Source organism: Petaurus breviceps, unplaced genomic scaffold (genome assembly GCF_028583685.1).
Source record: "Petaurus breviceps papuanus isolate PSGF00001 unplaced genomic scaffold, PetGlider_PUasm1.0 183, whole genome shotgun sequence".
Taxonomy (NCBI): domain Eukaryota; kingdom Metazoa; phylum Chordata; class Mammalia; order Diprotodontia; family Petauridae; genus Petaurus; species Petaurus breviceps.
This window is the reverse complement of record NW_027185791.1, coordinates 13847645-13867115: the sequence shown is the minus strand read 5'-3', so window position 1 is coordinate 13867115 and position 19471 is coordinate 13847645. Positions and strand designations below refer to the sequence as shown.

At 44.5% G+C, this 19471-nt stretch overlaps 1 protein-coding gene and 1 long non-coding RNA gene across 3 annotated transcripts in view; both read right to left on the bottom strand.

Moving 5' to 3' along the window:
• FLII (FLII actin remodeling protein) overlaps window positions 1–8358 on the bottom strand; it is a 44328-nt gene extending 35970 nt beyond the window's left edge. Inside the window, exon 1 of the mRNA XM_069087868.1 lies at window positions 8228–8358. Coding sequence (XP_068943969.1) covers window positions 8228–8290 — 63 coding nt within the window. The 5' untranslated portion in view covers window positions 8291–8358. The remainder of the gene's footprint in view (window positions 1–8227) is intronic.
• Window positions 8359–12251: 3893 nt separating this feature from the next.
• The window catches only part of LOC138161085 (uncharacterized), a 9362-nt gene continuing 2142 nt past the window's right edge, over window positions 12252–19471 (bottom strand). The window contains exons 3-4 of one of the 2 annotated variants that reach the window (XR_011168263.1): window positions 19055–19226; window positions 12252–17890 (exon numbers count right to left, since the gene is read on the bottom strand). This is a non-coding gene — a long non-coding RNA (uncharacterized lncRNA). Of the gene's footprint in view, window positions 19227–19471 lie in introns of both variants that reach the window. The other variant, XR_011168262.1, reaches the window with a different exon arrangement.

Below are 19471 nucleotides of genomic sequence, written 5' to 3'. Positions count from 1 at the left end.
GAGGGAGGGAGGGAGGGAGGGAGGAAGGAAGGAAGGAAGGAAGGAAGGAAGGAAGGAAGGAAGGAAGGAAGGAAGGAAGGAAGGAAGGAAGGAAGGAAATAAGCATTCCACGCCTACCATGTGTCAGGCTCTTGCGCTAAGTGCTTCACAAATAATAACGACAGTAGTTTCAAAGTCATGATGGTCTGACATACGTCCCAGTTCTGCCACCAATGTTTGACCCTGGGCAAGTCATTTCTTTCATCCTTGGTTTCCTATTTGTAAAGTAGGGATAACCATACTTACACATAGCAGGATGATGACAACCAAATGGAAGAATGCGGTAAGGAAATTTGTGAATTTGGGCAGCATATTCATCTCCACCCACTGAAATGTTACCCATCCATCAAGACTCAGTTCATACACCACCTCTTCATGAAGCCTTCCCTTGGAAGTGGCTTCTCCCTCAAGAGATATCTCAAAGCACTTTCTATTCTCCTAACATTTAAATATGGTAGAATTTAGAGTATGATCTCCTCGTACAATATCTTATCTTTCCCTATTAGAGGAGAAGTGAGCCTCTAGAGCAAGGGAGGGGAAACTTTGGCCTCCAGGCCACACGTGGCCCTCTAAGTCCTCAAGGGTGGCCTTCTGACGGAATCCAAACTTCACAGAACAAATCCGTTTATTAAGGGGTTCCCCAGGTTCCCCGCTCCTGCTGTGGAGAAACAGACCTGACTTTCAGTCTTTTATAAGCACGGTTCCAAGAGCAGAGAGCCAGCAAAGATACAGGAAAGCCCAAAGCCAGCAAAAAGCAGCCTCTAGTAAATGAGGAGTCGAAAAAAAAATTTTTTTTAATGTATTACATGGGGCCTCAAGCCAGGGAGATCTTGGCCCTGGCCTGCTGCATCAAAGTCAACTCCCAGTAGGTGACAGGGAGGCTGGGGCACTCATGATGTGCCCTGGGAGACCCAAATCTGGCTTATTTTTGATGTTCATTTTAGGTCAATCAGAGCCACAAAAGAAGACAAAGTCTGCCCCTGGTCTTGGATGGGGCAGGCACACAAGGAAAGCCTAGGGGTGTGTGTGTGGGTGTGTGTGTGTGTGTGTGTGTGTGTGTGTGTGGATGTGGGTGTGTGTCTGTGTGTCTGTGTGTGTGTGGATGTGGGTGTGGAAGTATGTGAGTGGGTGGGTGGTTGTGAGTGTGTGCGAGATTATGCAAAGATATGCAAGTGAAGGCATCGCCTTCTGGATGAATGAAGGACAAACAGTAACACCAACATGTAGGTGGAATGAGGAGGAAAAAGCCTACTTCCAAGGTTGAAAGTGGGAGTCTAGCGGGGACTACTAGACGTGTAGGCCCAACTTCGTGCCTAAAGCCAAAGCTGCAGAAAACAGCAGAGAGAGGGCAGGGGACTCAGCTGTGATGGGGCAGTGGCAGATGCATCCCGACTATAGAGGGGTGAGGACTAAGGCCTAGTCCTCATGTCCTAAGTCCTAGACTTAGACCTTATGCAAGAGGGCCTGGCATGAAGTAAACTCTGAATAAAATGAGGAAAAACTGAGGTTTAAGAAAAGGAAACCCAGAAAAAGAAAATAGCTCCACAAGTTGAGAAAGAACCTCAGAAAAAAAAAAAAAAAGAATGATTTGGCCACAAGGACTTAGAGTGGATGGAAAAATGAAGTTGAGTATTTTTAAATGGAATTAGAGCTCTTGAGGAAAAAAACCAGAAGAATAAAATATCTTAGAACAGAAGGTAGAAAAATGTGATCTAAGCAGTAGGCTCACTGAAGGGAATGGAGCAGAGAGAACTCAACAATTTGATAATAAGTCAACAAGAAAGATTAGAACAGTTGAAAGACAGAAAAATCAGAACACGTGAGGTATACTATAAGAAACAACTCAGAAAACAGGTCAAGACAAGCTACTGATCACTGCGTGCTCCTTGACCCAGCAGAACTTTGGCTGGTAAGTCTAAACATCAAAGGCATCAAAGGAAGGGAAAAAAGGCCCATATGTACAAAAATATTTGTAGCAGCCCTTTTTGTGGTGGCAAAGACTTGGAAACTCAGGGCTGCTGCTAACTCTACCTACTTCTCTTTACCTAGTCTCCAGATAGGACTTGGTTGGAGCCCCCATCCATCAGGGGATGACTAAACAAGTTGTGGTATATGACTGTGATGGACTATGACACTATTAGAAATGATGAGCAGAATGGTTTCAAAAAAACCTGGAAAGACATATGAACGGATACAAAGTGCAGCAAGCAGAACCAGACCACTGAACACAGTGACAATACTATTATATGACGATCAGCTGTGACTGACTTAGGTATTCTCAGCAAGACAACGATCCAAGACAATTCCAAAGCACTTGTAATGAAAAATGCTGTCTACCTCCAGAGAGGGAACTGATGAAGTCTGAGTGCAGACTGAAGCATACCTTTTTCACCTTTTTATTTTTTTTTACAACATAGCTAATGTGGAAATATGACTGGCATGATTTCATATAACTGATATCATATGACTTGTCATCTCAGTGGGTTGGGGAGGCTCATGAAAGAATTTAGAACTCGAATTTTTTTTTAAAGAATATTAAAAATTAACAAATAATAGAATGGGTTTTTAAAAAGAAGAAATGATGAAGGACATGGTTTCAGAGAAGCCTGGAAAGACATAAAATGATATAAAGAAGTGAATTGAGCAGAACCAGAATAACTTATACAATGATGACAATATTATAAAGATAAAGCAGCTTTGGAAGGCTTGGGAACTCTGATCACACAATGGAACCAATTAGAATTCCAGAGGACTCATGATGAAACACGTTCTCCATCCCCGGATAGAGAGGGAATGAACTCAGAGTACAGACCGAAGCGTATTCTTTTGGACATGAGGGAATTTGTTTTGCTTGACCCATATTTATAATGGGCTTTGTTTTTCTTGCTTTCTCAGTAGGCATGGGAAGGGGAGGTGGGAGGGAGAGAATTTGGAACTGAAAGGAAATTAAAACTGAATAAAGGAAAACAGGTCAAGAGGAGATAATCTAAGAATTGCCAGACTCTCTGAAAACCATAAGCTGACATGGTAAATGCTGAATATGTCTATTCAAGGAATGCTTTATTCGAATCCACAAACCACTTAGCTGTTAACTTACTCAGGCATTTCATTCAACAAACATTTATTGAATCAAATGAGGTAATAATGTATGTAAAGCACTTAGTGTGTGTGTGTCTGGCACATAGTAGGTCCTTAATAAATGTGTGTTCCTTTTGCCTAACTCCCTTAGTGAGTTGCCTATGGTATAGATGCACTGTGCTAGGCACTTAAGGAGGTGGGGACAGATAAAAAGAGACATGAAGTTATAAGAAATCTACAGTCTTGTATAGGAGGAAGACAGATATACCCATAACTACAGCGGTTGTAAAATGTGGAAAAAATAGCTGGATTTGGAGTCAAAAGACCTAGAATAGGGGCGGCCAGGTGGCACAGCGAGTAAGAGTACCGGCCCCAGTGTTGGGATGACCTGGGGATTGAATCCGGGCTCAGACACTTAGCACCCACCCAGAAACACCTGGCCGTGTAACCTTGAGCAAGTTACTTAACCCCAATTGATTTAAAAAAAAAAAAAGACCTAGATGCAAATCCCAGCTCTTCTACTTACAGTGTAACATGGCACAAATCATTTAATGTCCTCGAACCTTGGTTTCCTCACCCACAAAATGGGAGGGTTGGATCAGACAACCTTTAAAGTCCCTTTGAGCACTATGGCTATGAGCCAAGATGTGAGAAGGGCCATAGGAAAGGTATAAGATGCTATCATGGGAACACAGGGAATGGGCAGCTTATTCCTCGCTGGGGCCTCCAGGAAAGACTCCATGGAGGGTGTAACATCTGGGAGGTGTTGGACGACAAGAAAAGATGTTAAAAGGCAAGAGAGGGGTCCAAAAAGGGCCTAGGTGCCTCTAGGATCTAGGTTTTCCTTTCTAATTCTGTTTGGCTATTTTTAAACTGAATTTGCATTCCCTGAATTCCCACAGACAAGTTATGGGGCCGGGGGAAAGCAGTCTGGGGATTAAAAATTGTACCAGATGACCCACAAAGTGGGGGTTTCAGGGATTCTAACCGATGCCCTTTCTGCGAACTCCCCAGGGCAGAGCCCAAACACAGCGTCAGCCTGCAGCTGGCAGCTAAGTCCTCGGTGAGCCCCTGGTGCTGCCAGCCAACGGTCCTGTCATGCAAGAGGGAACGGAGGCCTCAGGGAGGCACAGAGAGTCCTGTGCACTGCCCTCACATTCCTCCCCTGTGATTCAGGCACTCTCCCAGCTGACAGGAGCCCCAGAGGAGGGCACACAGCTCCCAGCTCCCTAAAGCTGACCTGTACTCCCACGCTCTCAAGTGCACAGCTAGGTTGCTAATACAAGGGGTCAAAGCTAGGCTAGGCTGGGGATGGAGGAATGGGGGGGGGGGAGAAGAAGGAAAAACCACTATAGCTTTGTATACAGGGAAATTGTATGAAGAGACAGACAGAGATCGAGGCAACCATCACTGGTACAGTGAAAAGCATGCCGAATGTAGTCTGAAGACCTGAATTTGGATCCTGGCTCTCTGTTTGTGTGATGATACATAAGGGGACAAGTATTAATGAACACCACACATACACACACACACACACAGCCTAATTATGTGCCAGTGGAAAATGAATGGCAAACCACTCCAGTATCTTTGCCAAGAAAAGCCCAACTGGGGACGGCCAGGTGGTGCAGTGAGTGAAGTGCCTGCCCCAGAGTCAGGAGAACCCGGTTTGGTTCCGGCCTCAGATACTTAACACTCACACAAAAAAGACCTGGCCGTGTAACCTTGGGCAAGTTACTTAACCCCAATTGCTTTAAGAAAAAAAAAAAAAAGCCCAACTGTGATCAGGAAGAGGACACAACTGAAATTACTGAACAAGGACAATCAACATTAAATGGAGGTAGCTAGATGGCTCAGTGGATAGAGTGTTGAGCCTGGGGTCAGGGAGACCTCAGTTCAAATCTGGCTTCAGACACTTACTAACTGTGTGGCCCTGGGCAAGTCTCTTAACCTCTGTTTGCCTTAATCTACTGCAGAAGGAAATGGCAAACCACCCCCATCTTTGCCAAGAAAACCCATGGGTAGTACTGGATCCACAGGATCACGAAGAGCTGGACAGGGCCAACAATAACAGAACTATGTACCAGGAGCTGTGCTGAGCACCTTTTAGAAAAATCATCTCTGCTCGTCCTTATGACAACCCTGTGTTAGCTGCTGCTGTCATCCGTATGGCTGTCACCCAGCCAAGAAGGGTCTGAGGTCACATCTGCTCCAGGCCCAAGGCCCTACCACTGCCCCGCCTGGACCGAACAAGAGGAAACTTCTCTGGGCTTCCCTTCTTCAACTACAAACTTCAAGGCGCTGGACTCAATGATTCCTAAGACCCCTCCCGGCCGTGAACCTCAGTCCTACCTAAAATTCTGCTGGTCAGCTCAAGTTGTCACCAGCTACGTGACTGTGAGAGTTCTAGGAAGATCCAAGTGTTACAGCTGGAAGGGGCCTTGGAGACCACTGAGTCCAGCCCATTTTACAGAGATGTTGTGCAGCCTACTGGATGGAGTGTTAGTCTTGGGATCACAAAGGCCTGGATTCAAATCCTGCCTCAGTCCCTTAACCCTGTTTGCCTCAGTTTCCTCATCTGTAAAATGAGCCGGAGAATAAAATGGCAAAGCACTCCAGTATCTTTGCCAAGAAAACCCCAAATGGGGTCATGAAGAGTCGGACATGACTGACCAACAAAAGAAAAAAGCTGTGCCAAGCATTGGGCTTAGAGCTAGATACAAAAAGAGGCAAAAGAATGGTCCCTGCCCTCAAAGTGCTTACCATCTAAAGTGGGAAAACAATATTCCAACAAATATTAATCAATTAAAAGCTGGAGTGCTCCGAAGGACTCATAATGAAAAATGCCGCCCACCTCCAGAAAAAGAACAGATAGAGTCGGAATGAATGCAGATGGAGGCATTCCTTTTTCACTTTCTTTACTATTCTTGTTTTTTTGGTCTGTGTTTTCTTTTGCAACATGGCGAATGTGGAAATGTTTTGCATGACAGCACATGTATAGTCTATATTAAATTGTTTGCCTTCTCAAGGAGAGGGGAAAGAAGGCAGGGAGTAAATCTGGAATTCAAAAATCTTTAAAATGAATGTTAAAATGCTTTGTTTACATGTAACTGAGAAAAAAGCAAAAGAAAACCATAGGGAAGAGCTCAGTGGGGGGAGAGAAAGAGCCTACTATGTGCCAGGCACTGAGCTGGAGATACCAAAAAAAGGGAAAAGACAGTCTCTGCCCTCAAGGAAGTCCAAACTAATACTGTCTCTTTGGCTAATGGTGGCATTTCTAGGAAGAGTGGGTCTTCCCAGGACCTCTGATGGACCACAGGTTCACCGATTGAGAGCTTGAAACAATCTTGGGAATCATTTAATCCACTCCCTCATCCTAGAGTTGAGGAAACTGAGGCCTAAAGAGGTTAACGGATTTGTCCAAAGTCAGTAGCGGAGCCGAGATCCAAACTCCAAACTTCTGACTCCAAATCCAGTGCCCTTTCCACTGTGCCACCCCACTGTCCTTTACATCTGGGAAGGCAGAGTCAACATCTAAAAAAATAAAAACTAAAAACTTCTTGAAGTCTTCAGCTCTCTGGGGCAGAAAGAACTCTGAGAGGTCCTAAAGACATTCCTCTGATGCTGTCCTTATATCACCAAACCTTTGGGCCTCCCAAGACCTAACCCAAGCCCTCTGCTGTTAGAAATCCCACACACCAATGAGGTTAGATCTTGAGTCAATTTCTAAGAAAGGCACCCTTTTTCAGCTAGCCTCTGAGGCTTAGCTCATGCTCTGGCCCTCTCAGAAAAGAACATGACACAATACTCAAGGATCCCAGACCAGCCCCCAGACCCATCCACACAGATCTTGGGACTCATACCTTCTCCAACACCTGCCCTCCCCACCATACAAACATTCACATACATATACACCCTTCTTCAAGTCTCTCAAATCTCAAGATGGGGTGGGGGGAAAGATGCATCACCAGGTCCCAACTGTGAGTCATATCAATATTTTAATAACTCAACACCACAGGAACAGAGATCACTGTACTCGAGGATGGAAGGCCTCTAAGGTGGCCCTTACACACTCCTCCCTACTGGGCTGACAGGTAATTATCTCAGGGACAGAAGAGACCTCAGAACCCCTCTGACCCACAGAGGAGGAAACGATTGAGGCCCAGTGATTATAAGCAAGTCTCTCCACACACAATAATACCCCAAGTCCCTGCATTGGCCAGACCTACTTCTCCCCACTTCAGGCCCTGATTAATCAATAACTGATTGATCAGCAAGCAGTTATCAAGCACTTGGGTGCTAGGCAAGCAAAAATGAAAACTCCCAGGCCTTGGAGAGCTTGCGTCCTATCTGGTCATCCAGCCTTCCTGGCTCCCCACAAGGGCCTCGGATTAAGCACCTGGAGGAGAGTCAGCACCTGACAATGGATTTTCCTCCTAGGTAATAGGATGCAGCCGAACTAAAAGTCTGGGCTAATCTTTCATTTTAATTTCCTAAGCAGAGCTGATGGCCACTTGGTCTCCCAGTCCGGGGTGGGGGCCGAGGGCTCCAGAGCCGGGCCAAGACGTCTCAGGGGGTCCCATCTAAAGAACCCTTACAAGTGAGGCCACTTAAGCGGACGGAGCCCGGGCTGCGTGAGAGCCAGCTGAGGGGCAGCCCCTGCTCCCGAGGAAACATGAGCACCGGGCAGCGGGATTAGCCCTGGCTGGGAAGGCGAGAGTCCTGGATTCCAGTCCGTCTCCGCCGTCCGGCCGGTCCCTTCCCCCTTAAGCCTTCCGGCTCTCGGCCCGGGGGCTCCCCAGGGGGTGGTGCCGGCCCCGAGGGGCTGGTCTGAGGCGGCCCTGAGCACCCGCGCATCTCAGGGGCTGGAAACGGAGGGTCCCCCCAAACTGGGCGGCTCCGTGAAGACGCACCCCATCTGAAGCCCGCGGCGCTGGGTCCGACTCTAGCTCTGTAACGTGCCACCCCGTGACTCGGAGCAAGTCCCCCAGGCCTCAGCCCTTGTACCGCATGGGGTCTGGACCCCCAACGTGCCCCGCACCCCCAGATCTGGGATCGTGGGTGGGGAGCGCACGGGGCGGGCGGAGGAGAGGGGGCCCGGGGGCAGGCCTACCTTAAAGTCGTTCCCGCTGAGGTCCACGCCCCGAATGAAGGGCAGCACCCCGGTGGCGGCCATGGCTGCGGCGGCGGCGGCGGCTTCCCGGAGGCTGGAGACGGTTCCTGGGGTGGGGCGGCCGCGGGGCGGGCTCCGCTGGGCTACCCCGCCCCGCCCCTTTAACCCGCGCCGGCCTGGCCCCGGAAGCCGGGAGCTCTAGACTGTGGTCCCGGGGCGAGGAGGAGCAGCGCCGGGGAAGGCGCCCCCCACGGGAGAACAGGCCTTACACGTCCCGGGTGGGACCTGAACCCGGGCCGTGGGTGCGCAGGGCGCCGAGGAGGAGCTGGTTTTCGCATTGGCTGACGCGGTTTCCTCCTCGGTGCAAGTGACCGTGAAGCCGAGGCCTCCTCGGGCCCGCGGACCTTCGCGGACCATTTCTGCCCCCTCCCCGTGCGCCCCGTGCACCAAGCGCTGAATCCTGCTGAACCCTCACCGAGAGCCGCGCAGGACCACGCGGGGGAGGGTGCGAGGTCCGGGCGCTGCGGGACCGCAGACCTGGGCCGCCTAGTTCTCCTCGTTTTACAGATGAGGAAACTGAGTCATGGGGCCGAGAGGTGACTGTCCCAAGGTCTCACAGGCCCCAGGGGTCAGAGGTGGAATCTAAACCCCCAGGGCTCGTACCGTGGAGCTGATGAGGGATCGGCCCGGCCTGGCTCCCGGCCCTGAACCGCAGGATCCGCTAAGCTAGTCCGGGCCCTCATTGTACTGGGGAGAGGACTGCGTGAGCCTCCGGGAAGGGAGCTAACTGACTTGAGCAAGGTCACAGGTAGTCAGGACCGGAGCGGGGATTTGAACGTGGGTCCTCCGATTCCACAGAGAGGCCTTTTCCCACTTCTTGGTGCCCTTCCTCCTGTAAGTGATTTACCCAAGGTCACCAAGTCGTGAAGACGTCAAATTCCCAAACGGGCACCTTCCAAGCCCACTTACTTTAGATATGGACAGACAAAAACGGAACAGGTTTCTGGGACCCGGAGCCCGGGAATCCCCTTATAAAGGCGATTCCTTGGGCTGAGGGCCCCGAGGCCCGGGATCCCTTTGAGTAGGGGCTTCGGGTCCCTAGGGACTTGAGCTCGGTGCCAGCCCCAGCACATGAGAGATGTCCTCAAGCCAAAGGGCCGGGGAATGTGGCTTACCCAGCCCTGGAGGGATGGGAGGCTCTGGCAGGAAGACAACAAAGGTAAAATGAAACAAAGTTGTCAGTTTCTAGAACAGTATCTTCATCAACAATGGCAGAGAAGCCACCACATCGGTACCAGATGTACACGTCTCCCACATGTGATTATACATAAAGGAGAAGGCATGACACTTACCTTGGATCAGACACAAGAAGTAAGACTGCTTGAATCTCACGATCTTGAAAGGAGTGAGAGAATAACGACTAGATGTTGCAAGGAGGGGAAGATGCCATCAATTGGTAGGAAGCCATAGCTTTGGGTCGTGTAGGTGTCGAAGTGAATAGGTTCAAATCCGACCTCAGACACTTCACACAAAACTAGCCCTGTGACCTTGGGCAAGTCACGTAACACCAATTGCCCTCCAAAACAAAAAAACAAAAAAAAGTCATAGCCTTACTTTTTTAATAAAATCTTTTATTTGTTTATTTATTTACTTTTATTTTATAACATTCAGCTCCACAGTCCCTTGAGTTTCGATTTTTCTCCCCCTCCCTCTCCTCCAATATAGGATCTACAAATATCTTCACATTGATCATTAGTCAGGTTGTACAGAAGGATTATAACCATTAGGATGATCGGTGGGAAAGAGGAAACACAACAAGACAAGAAAAAGAAAGAGAGCAGGGAGCTTGTTTCCCTCTGCACTCAGACTCCGCAGCTCTTTCTCTGGATGTGGGTCTCTTTCAGTCATGAGTCTTTTGGAGTTGTCTTATAACCTTACTTTGCTGAGAGGAGCCCAGTCTGTCAAAGTCAGTTGTCACACATACGTTGTGTCTGTGATTGTGTAGAGATTTATCTGGTTCTGCTCTTCTCACTCAACATCAGTTTCTATAAGTCTCTCCAGGTTATTATGAAGTTCGTCTTCTCCTCTTTTCTTATAGCACAGAAGTATTCCATTACATTCATATACCACAGCTTGTTCAGCCATTCCCCAATTGATGGGCATCCCCTTGGTTTCAAATTCTTTGCCATAATAAAATCTTTATGGGAATAATCTGCAAGTTTATCAAGAGAATACCTGGAGAAACAATCATACTTAGTAAAAATATCAGAAAGAAACCGGTTGGTTGTTGCAAAGGATTCTTTCCTATCTTTTAAAATGGGATCACTATAAAGCTCTTAGCACAGTGCCTGGCACATAGTAGGTGCTATATAAATGTTAGCTATTATTGTTTTTAAAATATTTTTTAAATTTCTTTTTTTTTTAATTTTTGTTTTATGAAGGGGGAAGGCAGGGCAATTAGGATTAAGTGACTTGCCCAAGGTCACACGGCTAGCAAGTGTTAAGTGTCTGAGGTCAGATTTGAACTCAGGTCCTCCTGACTCCAGAGTTGGTGCTCTATTCACTGCACCATCTAGCCACCCCTAAAAACATTTTAAAAATTGACTGTCAATATAAATTCAATTTACCTCATTTATTTACATTTAATTTGATCACTTCCCACACATAAAATATCCCCCCCCAAAAAATTATTTATTTATTTATACCATAAGGATTCTTTTTTATCCAACTACTGTCACTCACATTTTCCTCTTATATGGTGTTATCGGGTATATTCTGTCCTTCTGGGTTTCTTTTTCTTTTTTTTGCTTTTTGGAGGGCAATTGGGGTTAAGTGACTTGCCCAAAGTAACACGGCTAGTAAGTGTGTCTGAGGCCCGATTTGAACTCAGGTCCTCCTAACTCCAGGGCCGGTACTCTATTCACTTCTCCACCTAGCCACCCCTCTTTGTTTTTCTTTGCATTATCTCATAAAGGTATTTCCAGATTTCTTTGCCCTCTTCATGTTTATTTAAGACTATAGTAATATATATACATCATTTGGTTACAATTTAATCTTTCCCATATTGTTAGATACTGAGATTTCTTCCAATTTTTAAAAATTACATATAATGCTACTATGAAAATGCTTGAACAGATAACTTTTTTGTTTTGATAACACCTTCTGGGTATGTTTCTAACAAGTGGGTCATTTGGCAAAGAAAGGAAATGCCTGATATGGGGTGTAAAATAAAAACAGAATTAAACTAATTGTATCCCCTACTTTAAATGTGGAACCCAGACATTGTAGGTTTTTAACTTGCCCAGCCCCTTGGATCCCTGTGGCATGGCAGTGTGGGGGCAGTCTCTCCTTGATGTTTTCCAAAGAGACACCTGGCAGAGTACTCAGTACCTACCAAGTACATGGGCAGCCCACACGTGTGTCATGAAAGTATGATGCAGCATGGCATATGATAAAGACAAACAAAATTTGATAGGGAGAAATTCCATTTTCAGCCAGGAAGATCAGGGAGGTCTTCATGGAAGAGGTGGCTCCTGAGCTGGGCTTTGATTCATCAAAAGAGATTATTTAACAGTTGATAAAATTCCGTGACCAATCTGCCCTATGTCCCATAATTCTCCCTCGGGAGGCCGTCATTCTTCCTTCATTGGGCCACCTTTAATTCTGAGGAGTCATTTTGAAAACCAGCTTTTCAATACTGCTTCCTACCCATTCAGTCACTATCCCTCTCTGAAATGAGGTGGGATCTGCAAAGAAAAGAACAAAAACCAACCTACCACAGCAAAACTGGATTAACTGAGAATCAGGAGACCTGGTTCTTGTCCTAAATTTCTCAGGTTCCTCTTTTGTAAAATGAGACTAAATGAGCCATCTCCAGCAGATCTAAAAGTCAACATATTTTGTATTAAAACACAAATGAAGCCTGTAACTTTATTACAAATTATAGCATTTCTGTGAGAGGGAGACAATGAGAGGGGAATCCTATCTCTTCCCGAGGATTAACAAAGGCTTCCCAGAATCCATGTGGAGAAATGTGTGACTCTTGGATGAGATGAGATCATGTCTGAAGAAAGATATTAGGAGTCAATAAGAAGGAAACTAACCCCTCAGTATGACTAGAGCTGTCAGAGTCTATGCTGCTCCCTGCTGCCCATCGATTGGCCTATAAGACACAGTTCAGAAAAAGTGTGGACAAATTCCTGGATGCTCAATTCATACCAAGTTATTATTAACTGACCTTCAATACTGAAATCAGAGGAGGAAACACTGGACTCCTCCAAACTATCACTGGCAGAGGAAAGGAAACCCAGGGCTGATCTAAGAGGGTGAATCTTGTGTTTTGTTTGTAGAGCACATATATGGGCATGGGGGTGATGGGGAAGACATTCTGGGATAATTTCAACAGCAAATCACTTAGCACCAGTATTTACACTAAAACTAGTCTGAAGAAAGCCTGGCAAGAGTCCCAACTAATAAAAAAATCTGTCAAACGTATTCAAAGGTAAAATGGAAGCACAATAAACCAAAGAAAAATGGAAAAGATCTGCAAAACTGTGAATAACAAGTTTTCTGTTTGTTGTTTACACTGAAAAGCACTGACCTAGGTTCAAATCTCATACTTCTAGCTTCTGATGCTTGTCACCTCTGACCTTGAGCGAATCACTTGACTTGCCCAAGTGGGCCTTGGTTCTTTCATCTGTGTAATGTGAGGCTTTGACCAGCCCTATATCAATGATCTTATAATAATGACAGTAAAGCCACCACCCTTGGTCCCTAAGGTCACAATACCAGATGTGCTTATAGAGGAGGTAGAAATGTCAGTAAAGAGATCAAAAACAGGAAAAGCACCTGGATTGGACCAAGTATACATGCAGAATATCCATGCTAGAGGCAACATGATTATCAAGGTACAGAGGGACTGATTTACAGAGTACTTCAAGGAGAGGAAGATACTAAAGGGGTTAAAAAAAAACTATTAATACTGAAAAATGATTGGCCTATATGCCTACTTTCTCACTTAAATTAAATTTTAATGAGAATCATTTATACACCAAGGATAGGTTTTGGCAAACAGCATGATCACATTTTTACCGTAACAAAATTGATGGGAAAATGTATGGAATTCAAGATCCCATTGCATTATTTTGCTAACTATTATTAAAATGCAGCCCTGAGGTATATGGTTCATATGACAGAAGAGGAAGATGACACATGCTGGAGGGCATGTGGAAAGACAGAGACAGCACCACACTGCTGGTGGAGCTGTGAGTGGTCCAGCCATTCTGGACAACAGTTTGGATTTATCCCCAAAGGGCTATAAAACTGCATATCCGTTGACACAGTAGTACTCGGTCTGTATCCCAAGGAAATCAAAGGAAAAGAATGAATGTGCACAAAAATATTTATAGCAGCTCATTTTGTGGTGGTAAAGACCTGGAAACTGAGGGGTGTCCATCCGTTGGGAAATGGATGTGCAAGTTGTAGTATATAATTGACATGGAAAGAAATGACAAGCAGGATGGTTGCAGACAAATCTGGGAAGATGTATATGAACTGATGCAAAGCGAAGAGAACAGAACCAGGAGAACATTGTACATAGTAATAGCAATTTGTACTATGAATAATTGTGAATGACTTAGCTATTCTCAGCAACATATTCAAGACAATTCCAAAGGTCTCATGATGCAAAGTGAAGTGAATAATAGAACCAGGGGAACGTTGTACACAGTAACAGCAATTTTGTACGATGAATAACTATGAATGACATAGCTATTCTCAGCAATATTAGTGATTCAAGACAATTCCAAAGGTCTCATGATGAAATGCTATTCACCTCCAGAGAGAGAACTGATAAACTAAGTGGAAACTGAAGTATAATTTTTCACTCTCTTTATTTTTCTTGTTTGTTTTTGCAACACAGCTGATATGGAAATATGTTTTGCATTATTTCACACATATAACTGATATATTGCTTGCCTTATTAATGGGGGGGAGAGGAACTGGAAGGAGATAATTTGGAACTCAAAAAAATTGCTTTAATATTTAAAAAATATATTTAAATAAAACCCACAAAGGGGCATTTGATTCACTAAACAAAACATAGCCTTTAAGACTGTATTACAAAAAAGAGTCTCCTACCCACAAGTCAAAATTATTCAAGATTCCTCGAAATATATGACAACAGAGATACCTCATTCTTTTTTAAAGAGAAAAGAAAAATACGATGAGAACAAGGTGAGCAAGCCAAAGTGCTCCACTAACATCCTCAGATAACAGGAAAAATGGAGGAATTACACCCTCTTCTCCAGAATATTGAGTTGGCCTCCTGTAATGATCTCATGGGAAGATATGGACCAGTCACACAGGACAGGCAAAGGTGAATAGGTTGCCATCTGCACTGTTAGAAGGAAAGGCCACACTGATGAGTTCACAGATACATTTAAGCATTTATACTTATCCTTTCCTCAGTTTGTAGCTGAACAGAAGCACTAATTTTATGACCTGGGGTACTGCTTCCCTTCTCTGGGCCTCAGTTTACCTAGAAGTTGGTGATACCTTCCATCCCAAAGGATTTTTAAGTTTCCCTCTCTGGGCTTAATAGCTTCTAAACAACTTTCTTACCCTGGTTTTCAATAATGTTATAGGTGGTAGAATAAAAAATAAGTAAGCTACCTGCTAGCTGGTGCAGTATTAGGGACAAAGTAAATCTCTCCAGCAGGCTTCTCAGAGTTACCTCTGCTGAAAGTATTTGCATTCATTCCTTCAGCAGCACAGAAACAGGTGATTAGCACACCATCAAAACAGGAAGTTACCTGATGGCAGACCCCAGATAAGCTGCTCCCCGATCTACTTCCCTCACCCTCATCATTGTAAATGGTGGCCATTCCAATCTGCTCCTCTGGTATCCCAGGGAATCTATTCCTAGTGGAGCAGTACCACAGATAGTGAAATGTCCTGCTTCCTTACCTCCACCCCTTAATTTAGCTCCAATCCTACCTTTCTAAGAGGCCTTTCCAGGTCCCTGCCCCCCACCATCTTCTAATTACCTCTAATGTTATCTTACATCTACTCTGTATATATCTTTTATTTATCAATTTATCTACATGTTGTCTCCCCACTAGAATGTAAGCTGCCTGAGGACACAAATTTGCCTTTCTTTATAGCTCCAGCACAAAGCACTGTTAAATAATAAGCACTTAATAAATACTTGTTTACTGACTGTCACCTGAGCCAAACCCTACAACTGAATTTCCCTTAAAATAATTGAATTATTCTAAATCAATTTCTGCAGACTGCTTTACAGATTTTCTAGCAATTCTTGTCAAGAAAGGACCTCTTTTCAGGTAATTTATTTTTTGGAGGTGTGATGATAGTTTTTTGTTTTCCTTGTGTTGACTATGTTGCTAACTGATGCCTATTTCCTGTTAATATTAAACCCCAGTTGGCTAAAACCTGACTCTTGGCATCATAGTATTGAGGGATGACTTTTGACATTTTTGAGATAAGAAACCAAAGAAGGAAGAAGGGAATACAGCACCTTTAAAAACCTCCCAAAGGATATTATTTGTGAAAGGATTTTTCTAGCTATTTGTGGAAGTTTCCCTCATGCTAAACCTTTGGCTATCTCTGTGACCTGTAAATAAATCTTTTCCCCTTAACTAGCCCATTATGACTTCTTTAGTTTTGTAAATGTAGGATTTTGCAAACTCAGTGTTTTAAATCAATAACTTAAGTCTATATTAATTTGTTCTGACTTAGTTTAACTTTAATTGAAGGAAGCATGAGATAATGAATCTAGGCCTGTGTGATCTTTATGACATAAGAGGCCATAAACATTTTTATGTGTTAAAAAATTATTTCTGTCTCTTTGATGTCATTTTCTCTATAAAGGCTTGTCAGAAACTAATCTGGGTTCAGGGTTATTTTCTACCACCTGAACCTATGCTTAAGCATAATAAAACATAGGTTTTTACTTCTATAATTTCTGCGTTGTGGTAGACTTATTCAACAACAGTAACCTGCTACACAAACTCAAAGAGGGCATGTTTCTCCCATAACTGAGGTTATAAAACCCGGGATTTATAGCCACCTATTAGCCCACTAGGACGAATGTCTAAGGGCAACGAGGATGATTTCCTGGCTTTTGCTAGGATGGAGCTGCCTCCTCTTTGTGTCTTTCTCCCTTTAATAAAGAATCTCAAACACTGGAGGTGAGAGTTGCCGAGGTACAATGATGGGAGTCCATACCATAATTTGACAGCAGCTAATCCTGATAGCTGATTGGTATAATACTAAATTTTAAAATTAATTTTGGTAGTGATGGGGATGGGATCTGAACCTCCAAAAGGAAAAGATTATGTCTTTGGGATCTGGACCCCAAAAAGGAAAAGCCCCTGGCCTTTCCCACTAGGCCCCGGTCCCTGGCGGTTATCCTTAATTAATCGACCTTTCATTGTCTGCACCTGGCCCCAACCTAGGCTGTCATTCCCTTAATTTCATCTAGACCCCTTCTCTGTTCCCACAGTCTTTCCCTATATACGATTCATCTTGTCTCCACTAAGGTGCTCAGATTCAGCCTGGCCCGCTTGTCACTACAAGCATCACAAACGCTCAGATTTCTTGGTTGTCCTTTGCTCTCAAGGAGGACCAAAATGCCATCACTATGACGGAGTCGAGTTTCAGTGTCTGACTGTGGCTGAACAGACCCATACAAGCTCAAAATGCTCTGTCACAGGTCAGGCACAAATAGTCTGTGTGAATTTTCTTTAAATTTGCACGTCCTGTGTTTCCTTTGAGCTGTTTCACTTCTGCTTTGCTCAAAGAGCACAGCACCTTCTCTGATTGGGCATGGTGTGCCTGTGTCTCCCATGTCACACAATCAATTCCAAAGTTCTTAAGAGAGACCTTGAGAGTGTCCTTGTATCGCTTCTTCTGACTGCATGTGAACACTTGCCCTGTGTGAGTTCTTCACAAAACAGTCTTTCTGGCAAGCATACATTTTGTATTTGAAAAATGTTGCCAGCCAGTCCATTGCACTCTCTGAAGCAGAGTCTGAATGCTTGGCAGCTTAGTTCGAGAAAGGACCTCAGTGTCTGGTCCCTCATCCTGCCAGGTGATCTTCAGAATCTTCCTGACAATTCAAATGGAAGGGATTCAGTTTCCTGGCCTGGCGCCGGTGGACTGTCCAGGTTTCACAGGCATACAACAATGAGGTCAGCACAATGGCTTCGTAGACCTTCAGTTTGGCAGTCAGTCTAATACTTCTTCTCTCCCATACTTTCCTTTGGAACCTCCCAAACAGAGCTAGCTTTGGCAGTGCATGTATCAACCTCAGAATCAACGTGTGCATCCCTGGAAAGTGAACTTAGCCACAGCATTCAGAACTTCTCCATTTGCTGTAATCGATGGTTATATATAGAATGTTCCATATGGGTGGTGTGGTGGTGGTTGATGGAACACCTTGGTGCTAATTGTTAGGACAAAATTAGCACAAGCAGCAGAGAATTGATCCATACTTTGTTGTGTCTCCCTTTCAGAGGCTGCATTGAGTGCACAAGCATCAGCATGCACCAACACTCCCTCCTGGTCTTGGCTTGGAGCCTTTTCAAGTGGAAGAATTTACCATCAGTGCAGTAGCTGGCCTTGATGCTGTGTTCATCCTCACTAAAAGAATTTGAAAACATGGCTGAAAACATCATACTAAAAAGCATGGGAGCGAGCACACAGCCTAGTTTCACTTCACTGGTGACTGGGAAAGCACGAGGGCATTGTCCATGACCCAGAACCTGGCAAGCATGCCATTGTGCAATTGACATACAATGCTGATGAACTTCTCAGGGAAACCACATTTTGACATAATTTTCCATAAGACCTCACAACTGATAGTATCAAAGGCCCTGGTCAGATCTACAAATGTTGTGTACAGACCTCTGTTTTTCTCCTGAACTAGTTGGGCAGCAAACAACATATTGATCGATCCTCAGCCCTTTCTGGAGCCACACTGGCTCTCAGGTAGCTGACCATCTTCCAGGTGAAGGATCAGACTATTAAGGAGGACTCTGGCAAGAATCCTGCCAGCAATGACTATGAGACTACCAGACTTAGCAGGGAGTCCTAGCAAGTAATGAAGTTGAAAACAGCAACAGCAATGGTCACTTATTACTGAAGACTTGTGCATCTCATGACCTTCTCATCACAAACACTGTATTCCATTTACCTAAAGGCTTCTTTTTACCTAAAAACTTCGTGGATGCATCCTTGCAGCAAACACTGACATTTAGTGGATTGTGTGATTGTAAGAAGAAGAGACAGACAAGATGTGAGAGTGAAGGCAACATGGGGCTCAGAGTGCTGGACTGATCATAGACTTATACTTTCTAAGCTAACTATTCACATTCAACAAAAGGGGCACCCCCAAGACAAAATGAGTATCAGAAGAATTAATGTCAACAGACTAGAGCTCATCTCTGATCTGTAACAGTTTGTTGCTAACTTGGAGGGAAAGTTGAGTCAACACCTACACTGGTTGTCTGATCCACATGTCTAGAATGTATTTACTCTCTTCTTAACTTTGTCAATTAGAGACTCTCAATTCATGTAAGAGACATTTCAAGCACCTTCTGCATGAACCCTTTCTTGATTCCCCCAACCACTAGTGCCCAAGTTCCCAAACTACCTTGGATTTAACTACTTTGTATATACTTGTATTTATTCATATTATATATGCTATATATTTTTACACGCATTTGTCCTCTCCCTCTTTAGAATGTATGCTACAATGTTGTAAATAGAAAAAAAACACCAAAAGATTCAAAATTAAATGCTTACTTTGGCCCCAAATAAGAGATATGAGAAAGCAACTCTCTCTGCTTTTTTACAGAGATTGTCAAGATTGTGGGTATGGAACACTGCATATAATGTCAGACTTCTTTCCCTGTCTTGGTTGGTTTTGATGAATGGATTTTTTTCTCCCTTTGATTCTGCACTATAAGATGGTTCTCTGAGAAATGAAGGAGACAAATTGAAAAGTATAGGTGATGAAAAACCAAAAGAAAACAAGAGCAATATAAATGTATTTTTAAGAGTTGGTTCTTTGAGTCACAGATACACTCTGGCCTTTGCATGAGGTTTTGCATGGGGTCAGGATTTGATCTCAGTATCATAAACTCTCACCATAGGAAGGAAAGATCCTCAGAGATTGGTCCTAAACCTTTACCTGAACAGCAATTCCCCCCCCCCCCCCCC